Below are 22,679 nucleotides of genomic sequence, written 5' to 3'. Positions count from 1 at the left end.
CGTCGTATCCTCTGATCAGACGCCAAGCCGGCCGAGATTACATGGCTTATGACTCCTAATATGGAGATCAGGTTTGGCACAGCTACATCCCGCACGTCCCCTCTCGGCAGATATCACTGTGGAAGCACGAAGCGGGCGTTTTATACCCCGCTTTTCCATGCTTCCTCCTGCCTAGTGTTCCATAACATTCTTAAGAACATGTCTTGACTGTTCACTAACGCGGAATCGAGCAATAACAGACAAATCAGCTCATGAGATGACCCTCAGCACTCACCCCTTCCTCTCGGAAACCCACATCGGGATCCCATCCCTCCCCTTCGCAGCCGTAAACAAAACCTGATAAGCCCTTTCTCAGGGGACAACGGAGACAACCGAATTAAGTCAAGTCCGTAACAAGTCACGGTCTGGTCAAGAAATTCTAGAGTCGTGGCGTAATACAGACATATAGTAATAATTATAGTAATTGCCAATCTATCTAAACCATGTGAAAAATGTTCAAGTAGTCCTGTGAAAACTGTTCTAGTCCCGTGTGTTGAGCACAAATTTGGAGTTTGACGACTTAATTGAGTAAACTACGGGTGCAAAGCCATATATATACCGCCTAGCGGTATACAGACTACACTGTGACTTCTAGGAACGTAGTTCTAACACGCCCCTTATGCTGTACAGTGTTACTATGGCGAATGCTCACTCTAAGCGCCCCTATTGCCCCTGCCCTTATAGTACCTAATAACCCAAGTCTCTGCCTACCCCTCTTCCCTAGCCATCCTATCTACAGTATGAATTACGAAGCTGAATAAGCGAAATAATGTGCCTCTCATTCTTCTTGGACGAGAATCTCCCTGCATTCGGCTGTGCCCTCTTTCTCGTGCACTTGAATACTAAAACAACGAATCGGTCTCTAGCCATTCCAACATGGTTACGGAGTTCTCATTTGCCAGCGATTAGCTTGCCTCGGCTTCATAGGGCTATGGGATGTTGCCATGGGCACTGCGCTACGGAACAAATATCAGGGTCTTGCTCGTGCACGTGCAGCAGGTACAATCATTTTAAGATAGGTATGGTTGGCTCTAGACGACGCGAGGGAGTCAAAGGTATAATAACACTAGGATTGTTCCTGGCTATATCCTTAATCATCAACGTAAAGTCATAAGTAACAGGATATCTCTGTTAATGTAAACCAAACTTTTCTTTCCAAAACCGAATCTAAAACGTTGTAGGTCTAGCCCGCCATGCAAACCGAGATATGAGATAACGCAAGAAAATATCGAATGTCTATGCAAATATGCACCAAACGAATGGAGACATATATTTTTATATGAACTGGGCTCCTCAATCTCCTAAATCACAGTCTTCTCCACATCCGCTGTTCTCTTGAGTGCCTTGTGAGCAGCAACGCGGTCTTTGCGCTCTATTTGCCACCGCTGGCCATTCCGCCACTGGAGGACAAGAAGGGGCGTTAGCGCAGCAGTAACGCCAGACCAGATGGCAAAAGTCGGACCAGAGGCGATTGCGTCTATCATGAGTTGCACGACGGCAACGCCGCCTGCGCCCATGAGACAGCGCACGAGGTTATTGACTGCGGTGGCGCTAGCTGAGACGTGGGGAAAAAGGTCAACAACAAGTGTAGAGTTTAGGGCAAAGATGGAGTTCGCGGTGTACGAGATCATGAACTGAAGTATGAGGGAGACCGCCATGAGGTTTAAGTTGAGCGAGAAGCCGTAAAGCGCGGTGGAAACAATGAATATTAATATCATCCACCAAATAGAACGCATGCGTGCTTGGGCGAAAGGAAAGTCGACGAGCTCCTTCTTATTGAGGGGCTGATCATCAGGGATGTTCTTGGTCTCTCGGTATTGCGCTTCCATCACAGCCCAATCGTGCTTAGAAAGTTTTCCAGTAAGATAGGATCCCAGTATGGATGCGATTCCGTTGGGGAGGAAGACTAGGCCAACCTGCAAGTCTGAGAGGTTGAAGCGGTCTTGGAAGAGCGCGGTGGTGCTTGAGGTTACCATGCTCCACACCGTATAGACCATGGCGCCAAATACAATAACGCTCAACATGTCCTTTTCGAGGAGGAGCTTGAAGGGCCCGAAGGTCATCGACAGCGTCAATTTCTTCTTCGGGGGAAGTTCTCGCTCAATGAGATGCTCCTCCGACTGTGTGAACGTATAGTATATAGGTCGATGGATGCCCTTTAAGCAAGAGGTGCCATTGCCGGCGATGGACCGGAGGGTCTCGGGCAAGAAGACAGCGAGAATACTAACTGCGAAGAGCCCCCCTCCGAAGAGGACCCAGAAGATGGCGTGGTACCCAAGGTACTGCGCAATAATACCTCCCAATACTGGACCGATTGCCTGCCCAAACATACGGACTGTTTTAGTTAGCACAGATTAGGCTAGATCATAAAGGGTTACTCACTCCCTTGGTTGGTTCCTGTAAATGATCCGCGTTCCTTGGGGGTGGCAATGTCGGCAATTAGTCCCTGGCCTATCGATGTCAGTACATATCACGAAACAGGAGAGGATAACCCTGCTACCAATTGATATAGTGGCAGAACTGCCAGTTGCTTGCATAGCACGAAGCACCATGAGGGGCACAAAGCCAGTACTGAGAGCAAGGCCTAGGTTGGCGAAAATATATACACCAAATGTGCCTGGTTTAAATTAATAAAGCCCCTTATGGCTTGCCGGTATCCTACTCACCAATAAATGTAATTCGCCTTCCTCGGGTATCTGATAGCGGTCCCCAAAAGGATGGTGCAAAGGCTTGCGCAACCATATACACAGTAATGGTAAGACTTAGTAATGGCAGACCGACTTTAATATCCTATCCAGTGTATGTCAGCACTTGTGCATTAAAGAGTATTGGCATAGGTTTGGACATACTCTTGATATCTGACCCAGGGCAGGGAAGTATATGTTGGCAGAAAGCGATGAAAACATGCCAGCACTGGCGGCAAGATACATAAGCATCTTCTTCTTCTTGTGTGAGAAGACATGGTATGGTGGTTCGGCGTGTAGTTCCTCCTGTATTTGCTGTCCTAGGCTTCCGATGCTATTCTTGCCACTACATATCGGATTGCATACCGGAGTTGTTACCCCTGAGTCAAGATATAGAGGAGTCTCATTCCCATTCAGGCATCGAGGTATGAGATTGATGCAAGTCCCCTTTGAGCTTTGCAGGTTGGAAATGTCAGGAAAGGATTCGATGGTTTGAGCATTAAAGTTGTTACTAAGCGTTGAGCAGTGTGATAGGTTGTTACTGCTTGTGCTCCGAGAGGTATCTGTCGACAGGTTGCAGTGAAGGCGTATGGAAGATACAGGTGATGGAGGTTCTGCTGCGATGGGGTGCTGAGATACAGATCTTTTGTCTCCTGTATCGGCCGGCATAGTGGTAATTTCCGGCGTATGGCCTGCGTATTATGCCCGCGGTATTGACAACGACCACCAGATATAGTAGAGTTATTTCATAAATAGTATTCTAAAATATTTAGAACATTCCGATGCAGTACCTCTATATATGTCTACCTATTTATTTTCCCACCATATGATGGTTCTGTCTTTAGATACGAATGATAAAACAAGGCAGCTAGAAAGAAAAAATGTTTCACAAATGAGAACCTTATAACGAATAACGTGGATGGTTTGGATACTTCCAGCACTTTCTGGCCCTTTTCTGTGGCCCTTGTTGTGGGTTTGTCGTCGATCGTATCATTATCAGTCATTTATACTGCTCCTGATCCAACATTTTGATAGAAGCAGTGGCAGCCCAAGCCAATTCCCAGAGTCTAAGGCCCACTAAGATCCAGCAGGGTGTTAAACAAGGTTGATCAGCACGGGCAGAAATTCTTTGATGGTCACTACTACGGCACGCAATCAGGGACTCCCACTGTTTAAGACCCACTGCGATCCAGCAGGGTGTTAGAACAAGGTTGATCAGCATGGGCAGCAATCCTTTGATGGCCACTACTGCAGCACTCGGGAGTTTTGTGGATGGGTCGATTTCTAACCGATCTGCTGTATACTATGAGAGTACCCAGTATGTAGGGTATGGCGCCGTAAGTTCCCGTACGGGTCTGTGCTTTTTCCATACAAACTCAAAACGTAAGTCGTCCCCTGGGCACCTGGTCAGGCACTGGAAGCTTATAGGCTATGTTCTACGCGAGAAGGCAGCCACAGTATTACACCTTCCGCCTATGGTCTGTCTTCCGGCATGCGCTACTACAGTCCTTATATCCCCTGTGAATAAAACAGAGTCGGGACGACGCCCGTCATCCATAAGATGAGACAACGAAATTTGTCCCGAATGAGCTAGGCTTCTATTTAACAGAGTATACTAGGGCGCAGTTTTCAGCGTTCTGGACGGCCTCGGTTTAGGGAATGGTTGGTGTATTATTTGTGGTTGATTCGGCCATTTTGGGAGTGTATCGAGATAATGGACAACCAATTCCATTGATTTTAAAAACGTTTGTATGGGGGACGGGCCTAATAGAAGACGAGGATAGCATGGACGACAAGAAGCCCAGAGGCCAGCCCGGGAGTGGTTCCGACCACAAGAGCCAAGCGTCAGGCGAGGACGGGAGGTTGAGACGACCCCGGCAAGCATGAACGTCGGGGAGGTTATCCAACGTGGGTCTGTCGAGTGGATAGGGCTAAAGTTCAACATCAGCGTGTGGGGGGCCGTGGTGATTGCCATTGGCCGGAAGTTTTTACATGATGGCAGCACGCCAGACCAGAAGGAGACAGTTGCGTTGGGGTATTGAAAACTCCTGACTTGCACGTCACCCTGACTCGTCCAAATCAGGGGTTTAACAAACACTAGCTGTGTTTATAAGGGTAGAAACAGGGGTAACTGGGAGGAATATTAGGTGTTCCGACGCTGGTTCGGCGACATGCGTGCGAGGATAAGTTACAGGTCAGGGGGAACGCTAGGATAAACTCAAGATGAATTGCCAAGGCTCGCTTAAACGGCATACCACCCACACCCATAAGAGCTTATCGACCAGCTCATTTAAAGGATTGTGGCGAAGGTGAATTGCCAAGGCACGCTTAGTGTAAAAAGTGGGGTGATCGGTGATTACCTAACCCTTGCATTCAGCCCGACCGACTACCTGCATGCGGTATCGGTCGGTGGAGTGCGCTTATACGGTAACCAGAAGACCAGTACGGGAGCCACGCGTCACTCGCTTGTGTGCCGACCAGACCAGCAACATCCTCTCTAACCACCATCGCAATCCATCCCGCCAGCCCTCCTCTGCCGTCTCTAGCATTCACCTTCGGCAACGCCGTTAATTATATGTCGAAGCCTGTGCGGAAGACGGATTTGGAGGTGACGTTGCCGAGATGCCTTGAACGGTGAAGCACGAATGGGGAGCCGACACTAAAGAAAACTGGCAATTATTAGAGGCTAGGAATTATACTGAGATCGATGACTGTACAGCATTAGAGTGAGCCTACGTCTAAGGTCGTCTACTGAGCGTCATTTCGTTCCGTTGCTATACGACATACAGCAATCGTCGGGACCGCCTGTTCGCTTCGCTCACAGTCGGAGGAAGCGAGCCTCCCCTCTCAAAATTCACCACATACCAACCACCAACCACCTACCACCCACCACTCCACTACGAATAATGTCTAATTAGAAAGCTGCTCTACGTGAGGCAAAAGAATGACTCCTTCAAAACCCAAATGAAACAACTTCAGTTACAGCTATGATCTTCAAAGTGCATCCTAATACCTTACGACGATCAATTACTCGGAAAAGCACAATTCATTATAGTAGATCGAACAAGCTCCTATCAATTTCACAATGGATTCTTCAACTTCAAGTATGAAAAGGTATGTTTACTCCATTGTAGCCCGTTAAAACAGCAATTTCATACTTCATTGCAAGAGATAGAGGGAGTATTAGCAGATGCTCAAATATGAGAATTTGATTATTCTATGCTATAAGGACAAGTTCAAGGTCGTAAACTTCAATTTAGGGGTGCTTTAACTACAGCTCATGCATATGCTAGGATTCATCAAAAGGCACAAAAGGAGGTTAACAAGCAAGAGGAGCAAGTTGCTAAAATAGCAAAGCAGAAGAAGCATCATAAGCAAAGAAGACTTTACATCAAGCTGGGATTAAAGGACAGAAGAGAGAGCGAGAGCAAAAGAAGGAGGTTGCACAGCTTCTTAGAGTAAAAGAGTTTATACCAATTGAGCTCTTGACTCCCAAAGGCACAAGCAACGGTAGAAGCAGAAGGGGTAGTTGGGCAAATAGAGGTAGTAGATATGGTAGGAGATGATGGTTCTGATGAAAGTGATGAGGAGAGTGTAGTTTTCACGTTGTAGAACAAATGAGAAGAAGTACCTTTCTATATAATTTTCTATGTGAAGATACCTACTTATTTTGCCCTGAGAGGGGACACTTGCTTACTAGGGGACACTCGCTTACTCTGACTATGAGCGAAGCAAACAGGCAGTCCTAACGATTAATTACTGCCTATAGCAGACTCAGCTGTAGCAGAAACCTCCTAATACTAGACCCCTTCCTACAATCATGCGAATTTTGTATGGTAATAAAGGCAAATGAAGCCCTTAGCAAATGCCATAGGGCTAAAAAGTCTCAGGTGCATTAAGGAGGCGCCCTTACTATAGAGGATGTGCATGATATTTTAGCTTAGAAGGAGGTAGAGGAGCAGATTTAATGTAACAAGCGCTCTAGAAGGGTCGGTTAAAATAAGGGGCATTTGACTACACAACACTATGGCACTTACGAAAAGACTGGCCATTATGCACCAACTTGTCCCAAAGGTGTAAATATGTCTAGTTCATCAGATTCTAAGTAGTTTTAATAAATATTATATGTTATGGTGGTTTAATTGTATTTCAACGTTGTTGGGTAGTAGAGAAGTGATTGACTTGGTGATATGATTGACTTGGTGATAAACCACGTTAACCTCTGCTATAATAAAGATGGGGGTGATAAACTTCCAATTTGGTTTATTAGAACTTCTAAACAACTAAGGTGTTTTACTCAAATCATATCTTGAATCCCAAAAACCTGTAAGGACACAGGGCACCCAGCTCACAGTAATAGCATATGAGAGTGCGAGTCTGTAAAGCGTAAGCCTAAGGTCTCACGGGAGTCCAGGGAACCAGGTCAGGAGGCAGGAAGGTATCGTATTCTGTAAGCACAATAGGTCTACGTAGATACATCGACTATTGACTGGAGGCCTTCTTCTGAGGCCTCCAACCCCTTTTATCTATGCACCTTGTGCCCTATTTTACCGAGCCCTATGGGCCGCTTATAAAAGGGACCTCACGTGGTGGCACGTGATGGCCTTCCTTACAATTACCTCCCCTCTTAGAGGGATTGCCCTCAATTCCAAGGTTTCGCAGCTAGGGCTTACTTGCCCTCCTGGCTTGTTTAGACTTTTTGTTTTGACCCGGGTGGTGGACATGTTTGGGTGTGTGCTTGGTGTGCTGGTCCCGTGACCCCCCTTGGTTGTGGGTTGCCGCGGCCACCCCCTTTGTTATGGGTCTCACGCCAAACTCCTACTTCCTTCCAAACTTCCTATCGAACTTCCTGCCACCTTCATCCTCAACATCACCTTACTTCGCCTTTCGCCCTCGATCTTAGTCCCAACCTTTGGGGCCTACACAGTTGCTTGTTTCTTTAAGGTAATCACTTCCTTTCCACCTGGATTGCAGGAGCTTATCGTTACGGATAGATCTGACATCATCCAACCCTCATCATGGCTCCCAAGCCGAAGGGGAAGGCTCCAGTTACTACACCTCGCAAGCGACCAGTGGCCCAGATGTCCAGCTCTCCCGAGTCGCAGGCGCCCGCCACGCCTGTTCCATCTGTTGTCACCTCCTCCACATCACGTTCTCGCACTATCCGTCCGTATCGTTCGCCTGAAGTTGAGGACGAAGCTGAGGATCTCGAAGGCTCCGTCGTTCCTGAGTCTGAGGCTCCAAAGGATGAGCGCACTGTGCTTGGGTGGAAGGTCGCTGCCCGCTGTGAGGTTCCTGATTCTGCAGGACGCCTTCGCGCTGGCTCCTGCCCGTGCTGCATGAAGTGTGCGCACACGTATTACAACTTCCCAGGCCAGATGTGCTGGGTCCCTTCCGGCATGGCCAAGTGTGCAGACTGCCTTCGGGGCAACCACGCGTGCGTTCCAGTAAGGGACTCCCTCCTCATTGTTTGTTTGTACTAATGGTTGGGTAGGCTGCTGCCCAGCTTGGCGCCGAGTTGGAGGCCCTCCAGCTTGCGGCCGACGCTCTCCTGAACTGTTGGGCCGACGACGAAGATGCTGGCCTTGCTGCTGATTCTGAGGCTACTGTCCAGGCCATCAGCGCCCTTCACGCTGCCCAGCGCGTATACAGCAATGCCACCAAGGCCAATACCATTACGTTGTCCCATCCTTGCTTCCTTGTGCTTGCTTCCTGTGATATGCCTCGATTAACGATAGCCCTACATCATGTTTTGGCACCCATTGGTCGTCTGCGGCTGTATAACCAGCCCATCTAATAAGGTACTCCTCTCTCTGGCCCCTGCCTCGTTTGATTATCCTGTGGTCTAGGACCGCTTCTACTTGGTATTCTTCCTCACCGTCCACAATTTCTTGGCTAGGTGGAGGGTTGGGTTCCTCTGTGTTTTTCCAATACCTTTCTAGTAAGGACACGTGGAACACGTTGTGGATCGCCTTATACCTTGGCGGTAGCTTCAACTGGTAAGCCTGCTTACCGATGCGCTGGGTGATCTCATACGGGCCAAGCCAGCGGTGCCCAAGCTTCCTACTTGGCTGGGTGGTTCTGATATTCTTGGCCGAAAGCCATACTTTCTCTCCTACCACGTACTGCATTGGCTTGTGCAGCTTGTTGTAGCCTCGTATTTGGGCTTCCTTCGTCTGTTTCCACACCTCTTCGAGCTCCTGTCGCAATTCTAGGATCAGGTTGATGCGATCTTTCGCGACTGGCACTTCCCTTCTGGTGGGGTCGTCCTCGATCCCTTGTCTTAGGTCTATATTGATGCCGTATCGGGCCTGGTTTGGCGACATCTGGATGGAATCGTGGAAGGCGTTATTGTAGGTCAATTCCGCGAAGTGGAGGAGTTCCACCCAGTTGTCTTGGTGTTGATTACAGTGAATCCGCAAGTAGGCTTCGATATTCTGATTCTGCCTCTCGGTCTGGCCGTCGGATTGAGGGTGGAAAGCGGTCGATAGGTTACGCCTTACTTTGAGGTGAAAACAGAACGCTGACCAGAAGTGACAGGTGAACACACTCCCTCGATCCGTGATTATTTCGGCTGGGATTCCAAAGTCCTTTACCCAGAACGCAAGGAAGAGGCGCGACAGCTCTGGGGCCGTGATGGTTTTCCTACAGGGTATATATTTGGACACCTTAGTATAACGATCAACAATCACAAGGATGGAGTCTGAAGCCTTGCCTTGATCCGCCCCTACGCTTGGGGGCAGATCCGTGATAAAGTCCATACTTATGGATTCAAATGGTTTCGAGGGCATTCTTAAGGCCTGCATTTCACCATATGGCCTATGCTGCACGGGCTTGATGCGCTGGCATCTATCGCAGCCCCGTACGTACTCCCTGGTTTCCTCGCTGAGGCCAGGCCAGTAGTATTTGCGTTGGATCAACTCTTGGGTTTTCTTATATCCAAAATGCCCGGCTAGTGGGTCGTCATGGCAAATCTTGAAAATTTCCATCCGCACTGCCTGGTTGGGAGGTACATATACCGCTCCCTTGAAGCGTAGGATGCCTGCATCGTCTACTCTCCAATCTGAAGAGCCCTTTGCTCGCGCCAACCCAATATCCTTGGCCCTTTTAACAGCTAACTCGTCAGTCGCCTGGAGGGTTTTGATCAAGTCTATTAGGGGTTCAGATGCAGCACTATAGGCGCTCTCTCCCTTGGCTACAGCAGCTACTGCAACCCGAGGGACAACAAGACCTGGACTCTTGGTGTCCTTACTATGGTCATCGCCCAGTCTTACGCTGCTAGCGTTTGCCTTCCTACGCTGTAGGTTAGGTTCTCCTATCTGAAAGCCTTCTTGGCTTGTTATCGTCCGACTTATCTGCGGGATACCTCCTGCCTGCATGGCTTCTCGGAGCTTGTTCTTAAGGGTCGGTAGCATCACATTCTGGCTACCCTTTTCACCCTCATAGTCTGGTCTCCTAGATGGACCGTCTGCTGGGTTTGTTTTTCCCGCTCGATAGGAGATGTGGAAATCATAGGCTGATAACGCCTGCACCCACCGCGATTGCCTCCTTGTGAGGGCGGTGGTTTCCATAAAATACTTCAGATTGTTGTGATCTGTTAGGACCTCAATTGGGTACTGGCTTCCTTCGAGGTAGTGTCTCCACTGCTCGAAGGACTTCACGATCACCAGGAGTTCCTGGTCGTGGACTTCATAGTTCAGCTCTGCTGGATCTAGCTTTTTGCTGAAAAAGGCAACTGGGTGCCATTCGCCCTTCTCTTCTGGCTTAGTTCCTTCCACTAATTGAGACAGGTTTGCAGTGAGCGCAAAGCCTGACGAGTCCGTCTCGAGCCTGATTCTACGGCATGGGTCGAAATGGACCAGTGTGGGGGCTGTAGTGAAGGCCTTCTTCAACTGGCCGAAGGCGCTTTGCTGTTCCTCCCCCCACACGAACGGGCCTGTCTGCTTGCCTGCCTTTGCCCCTTTCATAAGGCCTGTCATTGGGGCCACCACGGAGGAGTATTGCTTTACAAAGCGCCGGTAAAAGTTGGCAAAGCCGAGGAACACCTGGACCTCTCGATGGGTCCTAGGTATTGGCCAATCGGCGATTGCAGCAACCCGGTCGCTTTCCATAGCCACCCCTTCCGTTGTGACAATATACCCAAGGAAGCTTACCTTCTTGGCATTGAACTCGCACTTTGAGAGCTTCACGTATAGGTTCGCCTCGCGTAGGCGTCCTAGGACCTCTCGTACGTGGTCAGCATGTTCCTCCTCCTTCTGGGAGTAGATGAGGATATCATCAAGGTATACGACACATATGGTGTCAACCAACCCTTGTAGGGTCTCATTCATGTACGCTTGGAACGTTGCAGGTGCGTTAGCCAATCCAAAAGGCATCACCCTGTACTCGAAGTGTCCGTATCGAGTACGGAACGCTGTCTTCCACTCGTCGCCTGGGCGAATACGGATGCGGTGGTAGGCGTTCCTAATATCAAGCTTTGTGAAGCACCTCGACCCTTGGAGCCGATCCAAGGTCTCCGTGATCAGTGGCAGCGGGTGTCGATTCTTCACGGTAATCTTATTCAAGCCTCTGTAGTCTATGCAGAGCCGTAGGCTTCCGTCCTTCTTCTGAACGAATAGGATGGGTGCGCCTGCAGGGCTTACACTCCTTCGGATCCAACCCTTCTTCTCGCTCTCGTCGAGGTATTTACGGAGCGTGGCCAGCTCCGTTTCTGATAGGTTATATACTGGCCCATACGGTGGTTCCTGGGGCCCAGTATCGATGGCATGGGTTTTCCTTCCCAGCTCTGGCAGTTCTTCTGCCTTTTCCTCCGAGAAGACGTCGATATAGTCCTCGTATTCCTTCGGGCATTGGGTAGGCGCGCTATCATCTGTGTTTAAGGCCAAGACGAAGGCAGTATCACCTTCCTCCCATTCTTCAATATCCGCCACCTCGGCTCTCGCAATATCGAAGGGCTGGCGCCAGGTCTGTTTGCGCCAGTCGATCTGGGGGTTGACCTGCGTCATCCAATCCATCCCAAGGATGACGTCTACTCCTGGGGTGTCCATGGAAAGGAGGGTCTGGGCGACCACGCATTCCCTTTGAAAGTGGTCCCTAGCTCGGACCTGGGTGGTGGCCGCTCCATATATCACAACCTCTTTTCCATCGACTGCCCTTGCCCGTGGCGGTGCCCTATCCCGGCACTCCAAACCCTTCTCTTTGGCAAACAGAGGGTGGATGGTGGACGCGTCAGATCCTGAGTCGAGGAGGGCTCTTGCCTTGTGCCATCCGGGCCCTACCTGCACCTCTACCTCGATCTCCATTCGACGCTGCGCCGTAGGCTTCTGGGATTCTGCTGGGAGTCACTCCCTCTTGGGGGTGTAGGCGTCCAATTTCCTCACCCCTGGGCCTGTGTGTTGGCGTGGGCCTCGACATTCCTTCGCGAGGTGGCCCGCCTTGCCACAGTTATAACAATTGATTCCGCTAGGGATTGGCCTAGCGTCCCTACTGTGGGTAGGGGCCTGTCCTCTCGCCGGCCGCTGGTCTTGTGGGCGGTGTCTATTCCAGAAGGGTGTTCTTTCTCCTTGGGCCGAGGGCTGGGGAGCCCTGTGGCTGCCAGAGTTGCCCTTTAGGAATGGAAAGCTGCCCTGGGAGGTATTCCTTCCTTCCCTTGAGTTGGACTTGTCAACAGTAGGAGTTCTCTCTGTTACCCACTGGTTTGTCATTTCTAACATCGCCAGGATATTAACGATAGCGTCCCTGTGGGTAGAGGAACGCTCTGCGTACCCTCCTTCAAGGAGCCGCTGCCTCATCTCTGGGTGAATCTTCGTCAGAAGGTGGACAGTCTTCTGCGATTCAGTATACGGTTCCATCTCGCGTTTGAGGTCCTCAAGGTAGGCCACGAACTTGCGGATGCTCTGCCCTTTCCGTTGTAGGGCGACGTTATACTTCAAGGCTGCGATGCGTTGTCGGTTGGCTGGGTCGACATGGAGGTCCCGAAGAAACTCTTCGAACCCAGCGATATCCAAGGGATCTATGTATCCTTCTCCTTGGGTTGCGCACCGGTTATCCCATTCCTTCATAGGGTGTCCTTCCAAGTATTGGGCAGCGAAGGCCACCTTAGATTGCTCAGTTGGAAAAACCCTTGGTTGGTATCGGAAGATAGCGCGGATCGAGGCCATGAACTCGTTGAGCTCTCGGATGGATTCGCCCTTATATACCTTAGGTTCCTTGACCCTTCCTATTGGCCTCTGGGCTGGTGTGACCTCCATTGATACGGTAGAGGCAGTCTCTGCCTCCTCCTCTTGTTGGGGTCCTTCCCACTCGTCCTCAATATCTTGGTGTCGCCTTTTCCGACGGTTCTCTTCCTGAATCCGGGCTTGCTTCTTCGCGAAGTCCCGTACCGCCTCAGGGTAGGCGTTGTAGTCGTCGCCGTGCGTTCTTCGGAAAAGCTCTAGGGCTTCCTCCATCGTGTTGATGTAGGCCCTCTCTTCGTCCATCCGCTTCCGAAGGTCTGCCAGCTTCGAGGCCATGCTCTCGTCCTGGCCTGCCGTCCAATGGCTAGCTTCTACGGATGTAGTTCTTGGAGCTGGCTCAGTGGCGTCAGTTGCTGGCGTTGCTCCTCCAGAAGTCGCACGCATAATCCTTCTTTCCATACTCGCCATCCTGACCCAGTAGGCTGGATATGGGTGCAGTCAATAGAATTGTAAAGCGTAAGCCTAAGGTCTCACGGGAGTCCAGGGAACCAGGTCAGGAGGCAGGAAGGTATCGTATTCTGTAAGCACAATAGGTCTACGTAGATACATCGACTATTGACTGGAGGCCTTCTTCTGAGGCCTCCAACCCCTTTTATCTATGCACCTTGTGCCCTATTTTACCGAGCCCTATGGGCCGCTTATGAAAGGGACCTCACGTGGTGGCACGTGATGGCCTTCCTTACAGAGTCGGAGGCTAAACGGATGCTATCATATAGGTCTACTACGAAGGATACAAAAAAGATAAAGGGGGAACCCTGTGAGTCGATTCCCTCAAGTACCCGAAAACCATCCGACTCAGTTCCGACTCGGTTAGCCCACCCAAATGTTCACATGTGACCAGGGGGAACCCCGTGAGTCAATTCCTCAAGTACCCGAAACCCGTCCGACTCGGTTAGCCCACCCAAATGATCACACGTGACCCCGCAGCTACCCAGAGTCTACTCCTTAGAATGAGAGATGAGAAGGCATCCTTACAAAACCTTAGAATACATTAGCGATGAAATTTAACAGCATGGTGTAATGCTGCTTCCTATCTAATAGGATGTATAGAGGTTTCTTACATAAGGTTTAAGTTAACAGAGGAGGCAGGTGATTAGACACAAAGACTTTTCAAGTAACACGTTATAGTATTGTAAAGAATACTATATTGAGTTGAGCATCTCCTATCTAAGAAAATACTATCTACTTATATAGTAGCATCATGCCTTATAGATCCTGTCTAGTCTATAGACCATGTAGGATTAGTCATGTCCTGTGACCTCCTTATGACTCATAGATCTTGTCTAGTCTATAGACCATGTAGGATCAGTTATGTGGTCCTAGTCTCATGACTGCTTCATAACTCATGCGCGACTCATGACCATAGCATTCTAATGGGTTAGGCCACGTGGCACTTGCCCCTGTGACCTTCCTATGACTTATACATTCCTTGTTAACGCTACTAGTAGAGTGGGCTGTAACACATGGATGAATCATTTCATTATGATTAAATGGTTACAATGGTTTAATAGTAGAGCACAATGCCCTGTTCTACTATTATGGATAATTTTGGTGCTTATGAAGTTGTAATGGAATGTCTTATAGATAATGGAACTCTGTTAAAATGGACACGAGTTATGTGGTTTCCTCTAAACACAACGTAATTTATCAACCACTCGATTAAGGGATTATTTATAATTAGAAGTGCTACGTACAAAAGCAATTGATTCTATTCTTTCAAAAGGAGTTTGATGTAAACTTCTCTATGCGATTCGATAGGGGATTTCTACATAGGAAACAATTCAACCATTAACAATTATCAACTGTTAGAAAAAAAGGGTTTACTATTTCTACAGAACATGGTTTATATAACCTATAGGAAGCATCTTATGAAGTTTTACAATGGATTTAAACAAGTATGAGTGCTTTAGCTTAAGAGCAAAGGATTCATAGGCTTATGAACATTAAAAACTTCATTAATCCATTAAATGAGGTTATTAAATAATTGCCCAAAGAGCTTTAAGCAGATTGTAGTACAATATGATATTAAACAAGAGGAAAGGATAATGATAAAGAGGAGGAGGAATTCCTTAAGTTTCAATATCTAAAGCAATTGCAGCTTTGAAAACCTTAAAGCTATATCAAGAACAGCAAGCAAATCAATCAAGTTAAGGCTTCTTTGCTCACTTGAAAAGACAGCTTTGGGAAATGGAGGTTGTATAGGTACAGTCATAGACAGGGGTAGGAAATTAATTATAATCATGATTATTAGGTTGTAACGTGTGGCACAAGCGAATGGTGCACACAAGCGAATGGTGCACACAAGCGAATGGTGCACCCTAGCAATAAAATCAAATCTTTTACCTTATACTTATATTTTCTCCACAACCAGATATGGAAACTGCGTCAAAAGAAAGCCTTATGATCCTTGCCCTCCAGGCTCTGAAAAACAACTCTAAACTTAGCATACGAAAAGCTGCTCAGATATATAGAATCTCTCCAACAACCTTGACGCGTCGCCAGAAAGGAAAACCCTCTCAAGCGAAACTTTCAAATCTAGAAGAGAAGACTATTGTTCAGAGGTTACTTAAGCTAGATTCCCAAGGATTTCCTGTACGAATACGTGGTGTTGAGGATATGGCAAATTTACTTCGTCACGAACGTGACATGTCACCAGTTGGAAAGAATTGGGCTGAAAACTTCATTCGTTGACAACCAGAGCTCCAGACACAAAAAACGCATTCGTACAATAATCAGAGGGCATTATGTGAGGATCCAGAAAAGATTCAGGATTGGTTTAGGCTTGTGGCCAACTTCATAGCCAAATTTGGGATATGTGTTGAGGATATATACAACTTTGACAAGACAGGGTTTTTGATGGGCATTCTTGGGACTACTACTGTTGTAACAAGCTCAGATCATACAACTAAACCTAAACTGATCCAGCCTGGCAATCGAGAGTGGGTGACAGTGATTCAGGGCATCAATTCACGGGGCTGAGCTGTCCCACCATTCATTGTTTTTAAGGGCAAATGGCATCTCGCTTCCTGGTACGAAAAAGAGTATTTTCCAGACGATTGGAGGATTGCTATCTCTGAAAATGGCTGGACAACAAATGAAGTCACTCTAGAATGGCTTAAGTACTTTGAGAAGTTTACTCATCCAAAGACAGTAGGTACTTACTGCCTCCTGGTCCTAGACGGTCATGAAAGTCACCACTTAGCTGCCTTTGAAGAATACGGTCATATGAACAACATTCTTACACTCTGTATGCCAGCCCATTCATCTCACCTACTACAACCTTTAGATGTTGGGTGTTTTGGGCTTTAAAGAAAGCATACAGTCGACAAATTGAGAATCTTGTCCGGACCCGAATTACCTATGTTAGCAAGGAATCCTTTATACTGCATTTGTAGAAGCATTTAAAGCTACTATGACCAAGGAAAACATTCAAGGAGGTTTCAGAGGTGCTGGGCTTGTACCGTACGACCCAGAGGTAGTGATATCTCAGCTGGATATCAAGTTATTTACTCCGACACCTGAAAGTTCCTGTCCAGCGACCTCTCATTCATGGGTATCTAGAACCCCACAAACTACAAAACATGCAAGTTCACAGACAACTCTAAGATCGTACGACATCATAGTAGCACCCCAACTCCTATTTTGGAGGCCATGAACCTGTTTGCGAAGGGTACAGCCAAGGTTATTCTATATAGATATATTTATAAGAATTTATAAGCATCTCAAATTCTCTAGAAACATTTCATTTTCTTATCTTATTGCTTATCTAAAACCCATACCTAAATAGATAATAACTAAGCCTAATAAGGTATATTATAATCATGATTATGATTATGTGCTTTGTAAATAACGTACATGTATAGCGAAAGCGCCAAACAAGCGAAAGCGCCAAAATTATCTACCCTCACGACAAACATTGCGATAAATCTACCACAACATTAGAAATCAATTGAAACTACTCGGAGTCCTCTTCCTCAGAGGTGTCTATTACAATCTGACACGTGCGCGCATTGTGCCCAGTCTCACCACACTTGCCACAGCGACGGGCACGGGTTTCTTCCCTTGGCTTCCGACCACGGCTTGCCCTTATTTCCTGCTCTACCTGCTGCACAACATCCCTCTCATCCTGTAGCTCTTGCGCCCCTTGTTGACTAAGTGATCCTCCTTGCTGTAGTCGTGTTTTCCTAGCTCTCCGGCGCTTGCTTAGTACTTCATTTGCCTGTCGTAGGTTTTGGTTCTCTCCCTTTAGCAGTGCTAATTGATGCATTATTTGCGATGCACCCTTTGTAAACTGGTCAACAGCTGCATAGATTGAGGTTGGAGAGCTATTTTGATGGCGTGAAATCTGAGTTTTAATAAATGTAGACTGTGACATAGCTTCAATTGGGTTGTTTGGTGTCTGAGAAACCCAAGGTTGAGCAGTACCTGGGCGGGAGCTTGGAGGCGTTGGTGTCCTTAACTTAAGATCAAGTGTAGATATCACTCTCTCAGGGTCAAATGGAAGAAGCCCTGCCCCTCGGAACCCGCCTCGAATGTTACTTTCCGTCATTGTAGTGTTAAATGCAGCGTGGAAGGCAGGAAAGAAGTCATCCTTTGTAATATGAGAAATATGAGCCTGCATCATATCTTCAATTTGCCGACCATAGGCCTGCTTTAACGGGCCGAAACAGCCAACATCAAGTGGCTGGAGTAGATGAGAAGAGTGAGCAGGCATACAAAGCGTAATAATGTTGTGTTCCTTGCAGTACTCCTCAAACTCATCTGAGTGGTGGCTCTCATGACCATCAAGGACTAACAAGCGATAACCACCAACACTCCAGGCCTTTGTATGCTTCTCAAAGTGCTGAATCCAATCCATGCCTCTCTCGTTTGTAGTCCAGCCATTTTCAGTAACAGAAATCACCCAATCGCTTGAAAATCCACTATTCTCATACCAAGATGTAAGGTGGTTTTTGCCTGCAACAATGATAAATGGTGGTACTGCCCAACCTTGAGAACTAACGCCTTGGATTACTGTAACCCATTCCCGATTACCAGGCTGTACCTTCTTTGCTTTTGCCCGCCCGTCTGAGCTTGTTACAACCATAGCAGTTGAGATAACGCCCATCATAAACCCAGTCTCATCAAAGTTGTAGATATCTGCTTCATCGATACCATATTTCGCAATTGTGTTACGCACAAGCTCAAACCAGCCATTAATAACTTCTGGATCTTCGCACTTAGCCCTCTGGTAGTCGTATTTGCGCTGAAAGCGTGTCTGGAGCTCTACACGCCGCTTAACAAAGTTTGAAGCCCAACGCGACCCAACGCGTGACGCGTCGCGTGTTGCAAGTAGTCGACTTGCCATATCTTCAACAACAGACAGCCGAGGAGGAAACCCTTTGGCAGCTAGGTCGAGTATATACTGAACAAGGACGGACTCCTCTAGGTTAGTTAATTTCCGTGAGTTGGCTTGGATATCGCGTCGTGAAGGTACACCTTCTAGACGACGACCTAGCTTGCGGTGGTCCACAGAATAGATCCTAGCAGCAACTCGAAGGCGTAACTTTGGGTCGCTTTGCATAGCCTGGATAGCTAGCACTAATTGGCTTTCATCGTTTTTATGGGGCATGTTTTGTTGTTGAGGAATTTAACATTTAGTTGGGGGGTTTGGTCACCGCATCATTTTGGCGCTTTCGCTTGTTTGGCGCTTTCGCTATACATGTACGTTAATCACTGACATAATAAAAGGTGGAAAAAACGCGTTGTGAAGTTAGAGGGTAGGAAATTCGGGAAAAGTGTCCGAGGTACTGATATGTCCGAGGTACTGATAAACCACGTTAATCATAATCATGATTATAATCTATACCTTATTAGGCTTAGTTATTACCTACTTAGGTATGGGTTTTAGATAAGCGATAAGATAAGATAAGATAAGATAAGAAAATGAAATGTTTCTAGAGAATTCTACAAACTTCTAGAGAATTTGAGATGCTTATAAATGCTTATAAATATAGGGCAAAAGAATTCAATACCATGCATCACCCCTGTAAAGAACTTGATACCTAGTAGATAGCTAAAAGAATACAATACCCTGCAAATGCCACCAAATTGGTGACGTTCTCCCTGACTCCCAACTCCTGCCTCCAGAAGGCTTTCCATGACCAGCTGCAGCACCCCTAATGCCCCCGTAGCCCCTGTAGCCCCCTTCCTCATCCATGAGGTCGCTGACACGACCTCATGTTGTGTCCTGGCTCCCCACAGGTGCTACAACGAGAGGGTACCAGATCTGGTACTCTTGCCACAACAGCACCAAGAGGGAGCAACCCTCCATGATCCCGCTCTCGTCGCTAGCGAGTTAGCAGGCGACAGCGAGGTTGGTGACGGTGAGGTGGCGGCAGCGAGGATGGCTCTATTCGAATGATCACCATCGAAAGCACCTCAAAGGGGAAGGTCAGGAATGCTTGGCGTAGACAGCTATACTCACTTATCTATATTTAGATCAAGCCTGGCACTGAGTTCTTTACTGGGGTGATGCATGGTATTGAATTCTTTTGCCCATAAATATATCTATATAGAATAGTCTAGAATTTATAATCTAGGTATATATAGAGCCTTTAACTCCCTCCTTAACTAACTTTTTATTTAAAACATAAAAAATAATAACAACACTTTATACTAACATGTGTGCATAACGAATGATACAACATAGCAAATGATATCCAATGTGCTCACTTAACAAATACTATGATAATTCCACTACAACGCTATAAATCAATTAAAGCTATGTAGAATACTCATCCTTAGATACCTCTATTACCATCTAACAGGTGCGTGCATTGTGTTTTGTGCCACTACAGTTAGCATAGCGCCTTGCGCATGTTTCTTCCCTTGGCTTCTGACCACTCCCTGCCTGTGTTTCTTGCTTTACTTGTTGCACAAGGTCCCTCTCATTTTGTAACTCAAATAATCATAATAATCATGACTAACGTGCATGTATAACGAAAGTGCCAAACAAGCGAAAGTGCCAAAATATCGCGACTACCCCATAAGAATTGCGATAAATCCACCACAACAATATAAATTAATTAAAACTACTCAGAGTCCTCTTCCTCAGACCTGTCTATTACAATCTGACAAGTGCGCGCATTGTGTCCAGTCTCACCACACTTGCCACAGCGACGTGCATGGGTTTCTTCCCTTGGCTTCCGACCACTACTTGCCCTTATTTCTTGCTCTACTTGCTGCACAACGTCCCTCTCGTCCTGTAGCTCCTGTGCTATCTGTTGACTAAGTGATCCTCCTTGCTGTAGTCGTGTTTTTTTAGCTCTCCGGCGCTTGCTTAGCACTTCATTTGCCTGTCGCAGGTTTTGGTTCTCTGCTTTTAACAATGCTAATTGATGCATTATTTGCGATGCACCCTTTGTAAACTGGTCAACAGCTGCATAGATTGAGGTTGGAGAGCTATTTTGATGATGCGCAATTCGATTTTTAATGAAAGTAGACTGTGATACAGCTTATTTGGTGTCTGAGAAACCCATGGTTGAGCGGTGTTTGGGCGAGAGGTTGGAGGTGTTGGCGTCTTAAACCTAAGGTCAAGTGTAGATATTACACTCTCAGGGCTAAATGGAAGAAGCCCAGCACCTCGGAACCCTCCCTGAATATTGCTTTCTGTCATTGCAATGTTAAATGCAGCGTGGAAGGCAGGAAAGAATTCATCCTTAGTAATGTGAATAATATGAGCCCGCATCATACCTTCAATTTGCCGACCGTAAGCTCTCTTTAATGGGCCAAAACAGCCAACATCAAGTGGTTGGAGTATATGGGAAGAGTGAGCAGGCATACAAAGCGTAATAATGTTGTGTTCTTTGCAGTACTCCTCAAACTTGTCTGAGTGGTGGCTCTCATGACCATCAAGGACTAACAAGCGATAACCACCAACACTCCGGGGCTTTGTGTGCTTCTCAAAATGCTGAATCCAATCCATACCTCTCTCGTTTGTAGTCCAGCCATTTTCAGTAACAGCGATTACCGAATCTGCTGGAAATCCGCTATTCTCATACCAAGATGCAAGGTGGTTTTTACCTGCCACAATGACAAATGGCGGCACTGCCCAACCTTGAGAACTAACGCCTTGGATTACTGTAACCCATTCCCAATTGCCAGGCTGCACCTTTTTTGCCTTTGCCCACCCATCTGAGCTCGTTACTACCGTTGCGCTTGAGATGACGCCCATCATAAACCCAGTCTCATCAAAGTTGTAGATATCTGCATTGTTGATGCCATACTTTAGAATTGTGTTCCATACAAGCTCAAACCAGCCACGAATGACTTCTGGATCTTTGCACTTAGCCCTCTGGTAGTCGTATTTTCGCTGGAAGCATGTCCGGAGCTCTACTATACTGAACAAGAACTGATTCCTCTAGGTTACTTAATTTCCGTAAGTTGGCTTGGATATCGCGTCGTGAAGGTACGCCTTGTAAACGGTGACGTAGCTTGCAGTGGTCTACGGAATAGATCCTAGCTGCAACTCAAAGGCGCAAATTTGGGTCGCTTTGCATAGCTTGGATAGCTAGCACTAATTTGCTTTGATCATTTTTATGGCGCATGTTTTGTTGTGGAGAAATTTAACATTTAGTTGGGGGGGGTTGGTCACCGCATGATTTTGGCACTTTCGCTTGTTTGGCACTTTCGTTATACATGCACGTTATTCAAATAGTCAAATATTATAAAAGCATGACTAACGTACATGTATAGCGAAAGCGCCAAACAAGCGAAAGCGCCAAAATGATGCGGTGACCAAACCCCCCAACTAAATGTTAAATTCCTCAACAACAAAACATGCCCCATAAAAACGATGAAAGCCAATTAGTGCTAGCTATCCAGGCTATGCAAAGCGACCCAAAGTTACGCCTTCGAGTTGCTGCTAGGATCTATTCTGTGGACCACCGCAAGCTAGGTCGTCGTCTAGAAGGTGTACCTTCACGACGCGATATCCAAGCCAACTCACGGAAATTAACTAACCTAGAGGAGTCCGTCCTTGTTCAGTATATACTCGACCTAGCTGCCAAAGGGTTTCCTCCTCGGCTGTCTGTTGTTGAAGATATGGCAAGTCGACTACTTGCAACACGCGACGCGTCACGCGTTGGGTCGCGTTGGGCTTCAAACTTTGTTAAGCGGCGTGTAGAGCTCCAGACACGCTTTCAGCGCAAATACGACTACCAGAGGGCTAAGTGCGAAGATCCAGAAGTTATTAATGGCTGGTTTGAGCTTGTGCGTAACACAATTGCGAAATATGGTATCGATGAAGCAGATATCTACAACTTTGATGAGACTGGGTTTATGATGGGCGTTATCTCAACTGCTATGGTTGTAACAAGCTCAGACGGGCGGGCAAAAGCAAAGAAGGTACAGCCTGGTAATCGGGAATGGGTTACAGTAATCCAAGGCGTTAGTTCTCAAGGTTGGGCAGTACCACCATTTATCATTGTTGCAGGCAAAAACCACCTTACATCTTGGTATGAGAATAGTGGATTTTCAAGCGATTGGGTGATTTCTGTTACTGAAAATGGCTGGACTACAAACGAGAGAGGCATGGATTGGATTCAGCACTTTGAGAAGCATACAAAGGCCCGGAGTGTTGGTGGTTATCGCTTGTTAGTCCTTGATGGTCATGAGAGCCACCACTCAGATGAGTTTGAGGAGTACTGCAAGGAACACAACATTATTACGCTTTGTATGC

The 22,679-nt window shown here is 47.2% G+C and overlaps 2 protein-coding genes across 2 annotated transcripts; one reads left to right on the top strand and one right to left on the bottom strand.

Moving 5' to 3' along the window:
- Positions 1 to 895: 895 nt before the first annotated feature.
- On the bottom strand, positions 896 to 3,590 carry VC83_08351 (uncharacterized protein). Its single transcript, XM_024471905.1, has 5 exons — positions 2,889 to 3,590; positions 2,706 to 2,829; positions 2,540 to 2,656; positions 2,422 to 2,490; positions 896 to 2,374 (listed from the first exon to the last, which is right to left on the bottom strand). Exons 1-5 carry the CDS (start codon positions 3,390 to 3,392, stop codon positions 1,341 to 1,343), a joined length of 1,848 nt encoding a protein of 615 aa, XP_024320742.1. The 5' UTR covers positions 3,393 to 3,590; the 3' UTR covers positions 896 to 1,340.
- A 4,151-nt stretch (positions 3,591 to 7,741) lies between these two features.
- On the top strand, positions 7,742 to 8,520 carry VC83_08350 (uncharacterized protein; the record flags this gene model as incomplete). Its single annotated transcript, XM_024471904.1, has 2 exons — positions 7,742 to 8,170; positions 8,218 to 8,520. The coding sequence occupies 2 exons, from the start codon at positions 7,742 to 7,744 to the stop codon at positions 8,518 to 8,520; spliced, it is 732 nt and encodes a 243-aa protein (XP_024320743.1).
- Between the last annotated feature and the right edge of the window lie 14,159 nt (positions 8,521 to 22,679).

The sequence above is a fragment of the Pseudogymnoascus destructans genome (assembly GCF_001641265.1).
Source record: "Pseudogymnoascus destructans isolate 20631-21 unplaced genomic scaffold scaffold_24, whole genome shotgun sequence".
In the NCBI taxonomy this organism is placed as follows: Eukaryota; Fungi; Ascomycota; class Leotiomycetes; order Thelebolales; family Thelebolaceae; genus Pseudogymnoascus; species Pseudogymnoascus destructans.
Note: the sequence above shows the minus strand (reverse complement) of the source record. Positions and strands in the feature narration are given on the sequence as shown.

Excerpts from the sequence above, each read along its gene's own strand:
- VC83_08351 (XM_024471905.1), bottom strand. The coding sequence starts at position 3,392 with ATGCCGGCCGATACAGGAGACAAAAGATCTGTATCTCAGCACCCCATC. Across the intron at positions 2,657-2,705 it reads AAGGCGAATTACATTTATTG|GCACATTTGGTGTATATATT; the intron begins GTGAGTAGGATA and ends AATTTAAACCAG. Across the intron at positions 2,491-2,539 it reads TTCTGCCACTATATCAATTG|GCCAGGGACTAATTGCCGAC; the intron begins GTAGCAGGGTTA and ends TGACATCGATAG.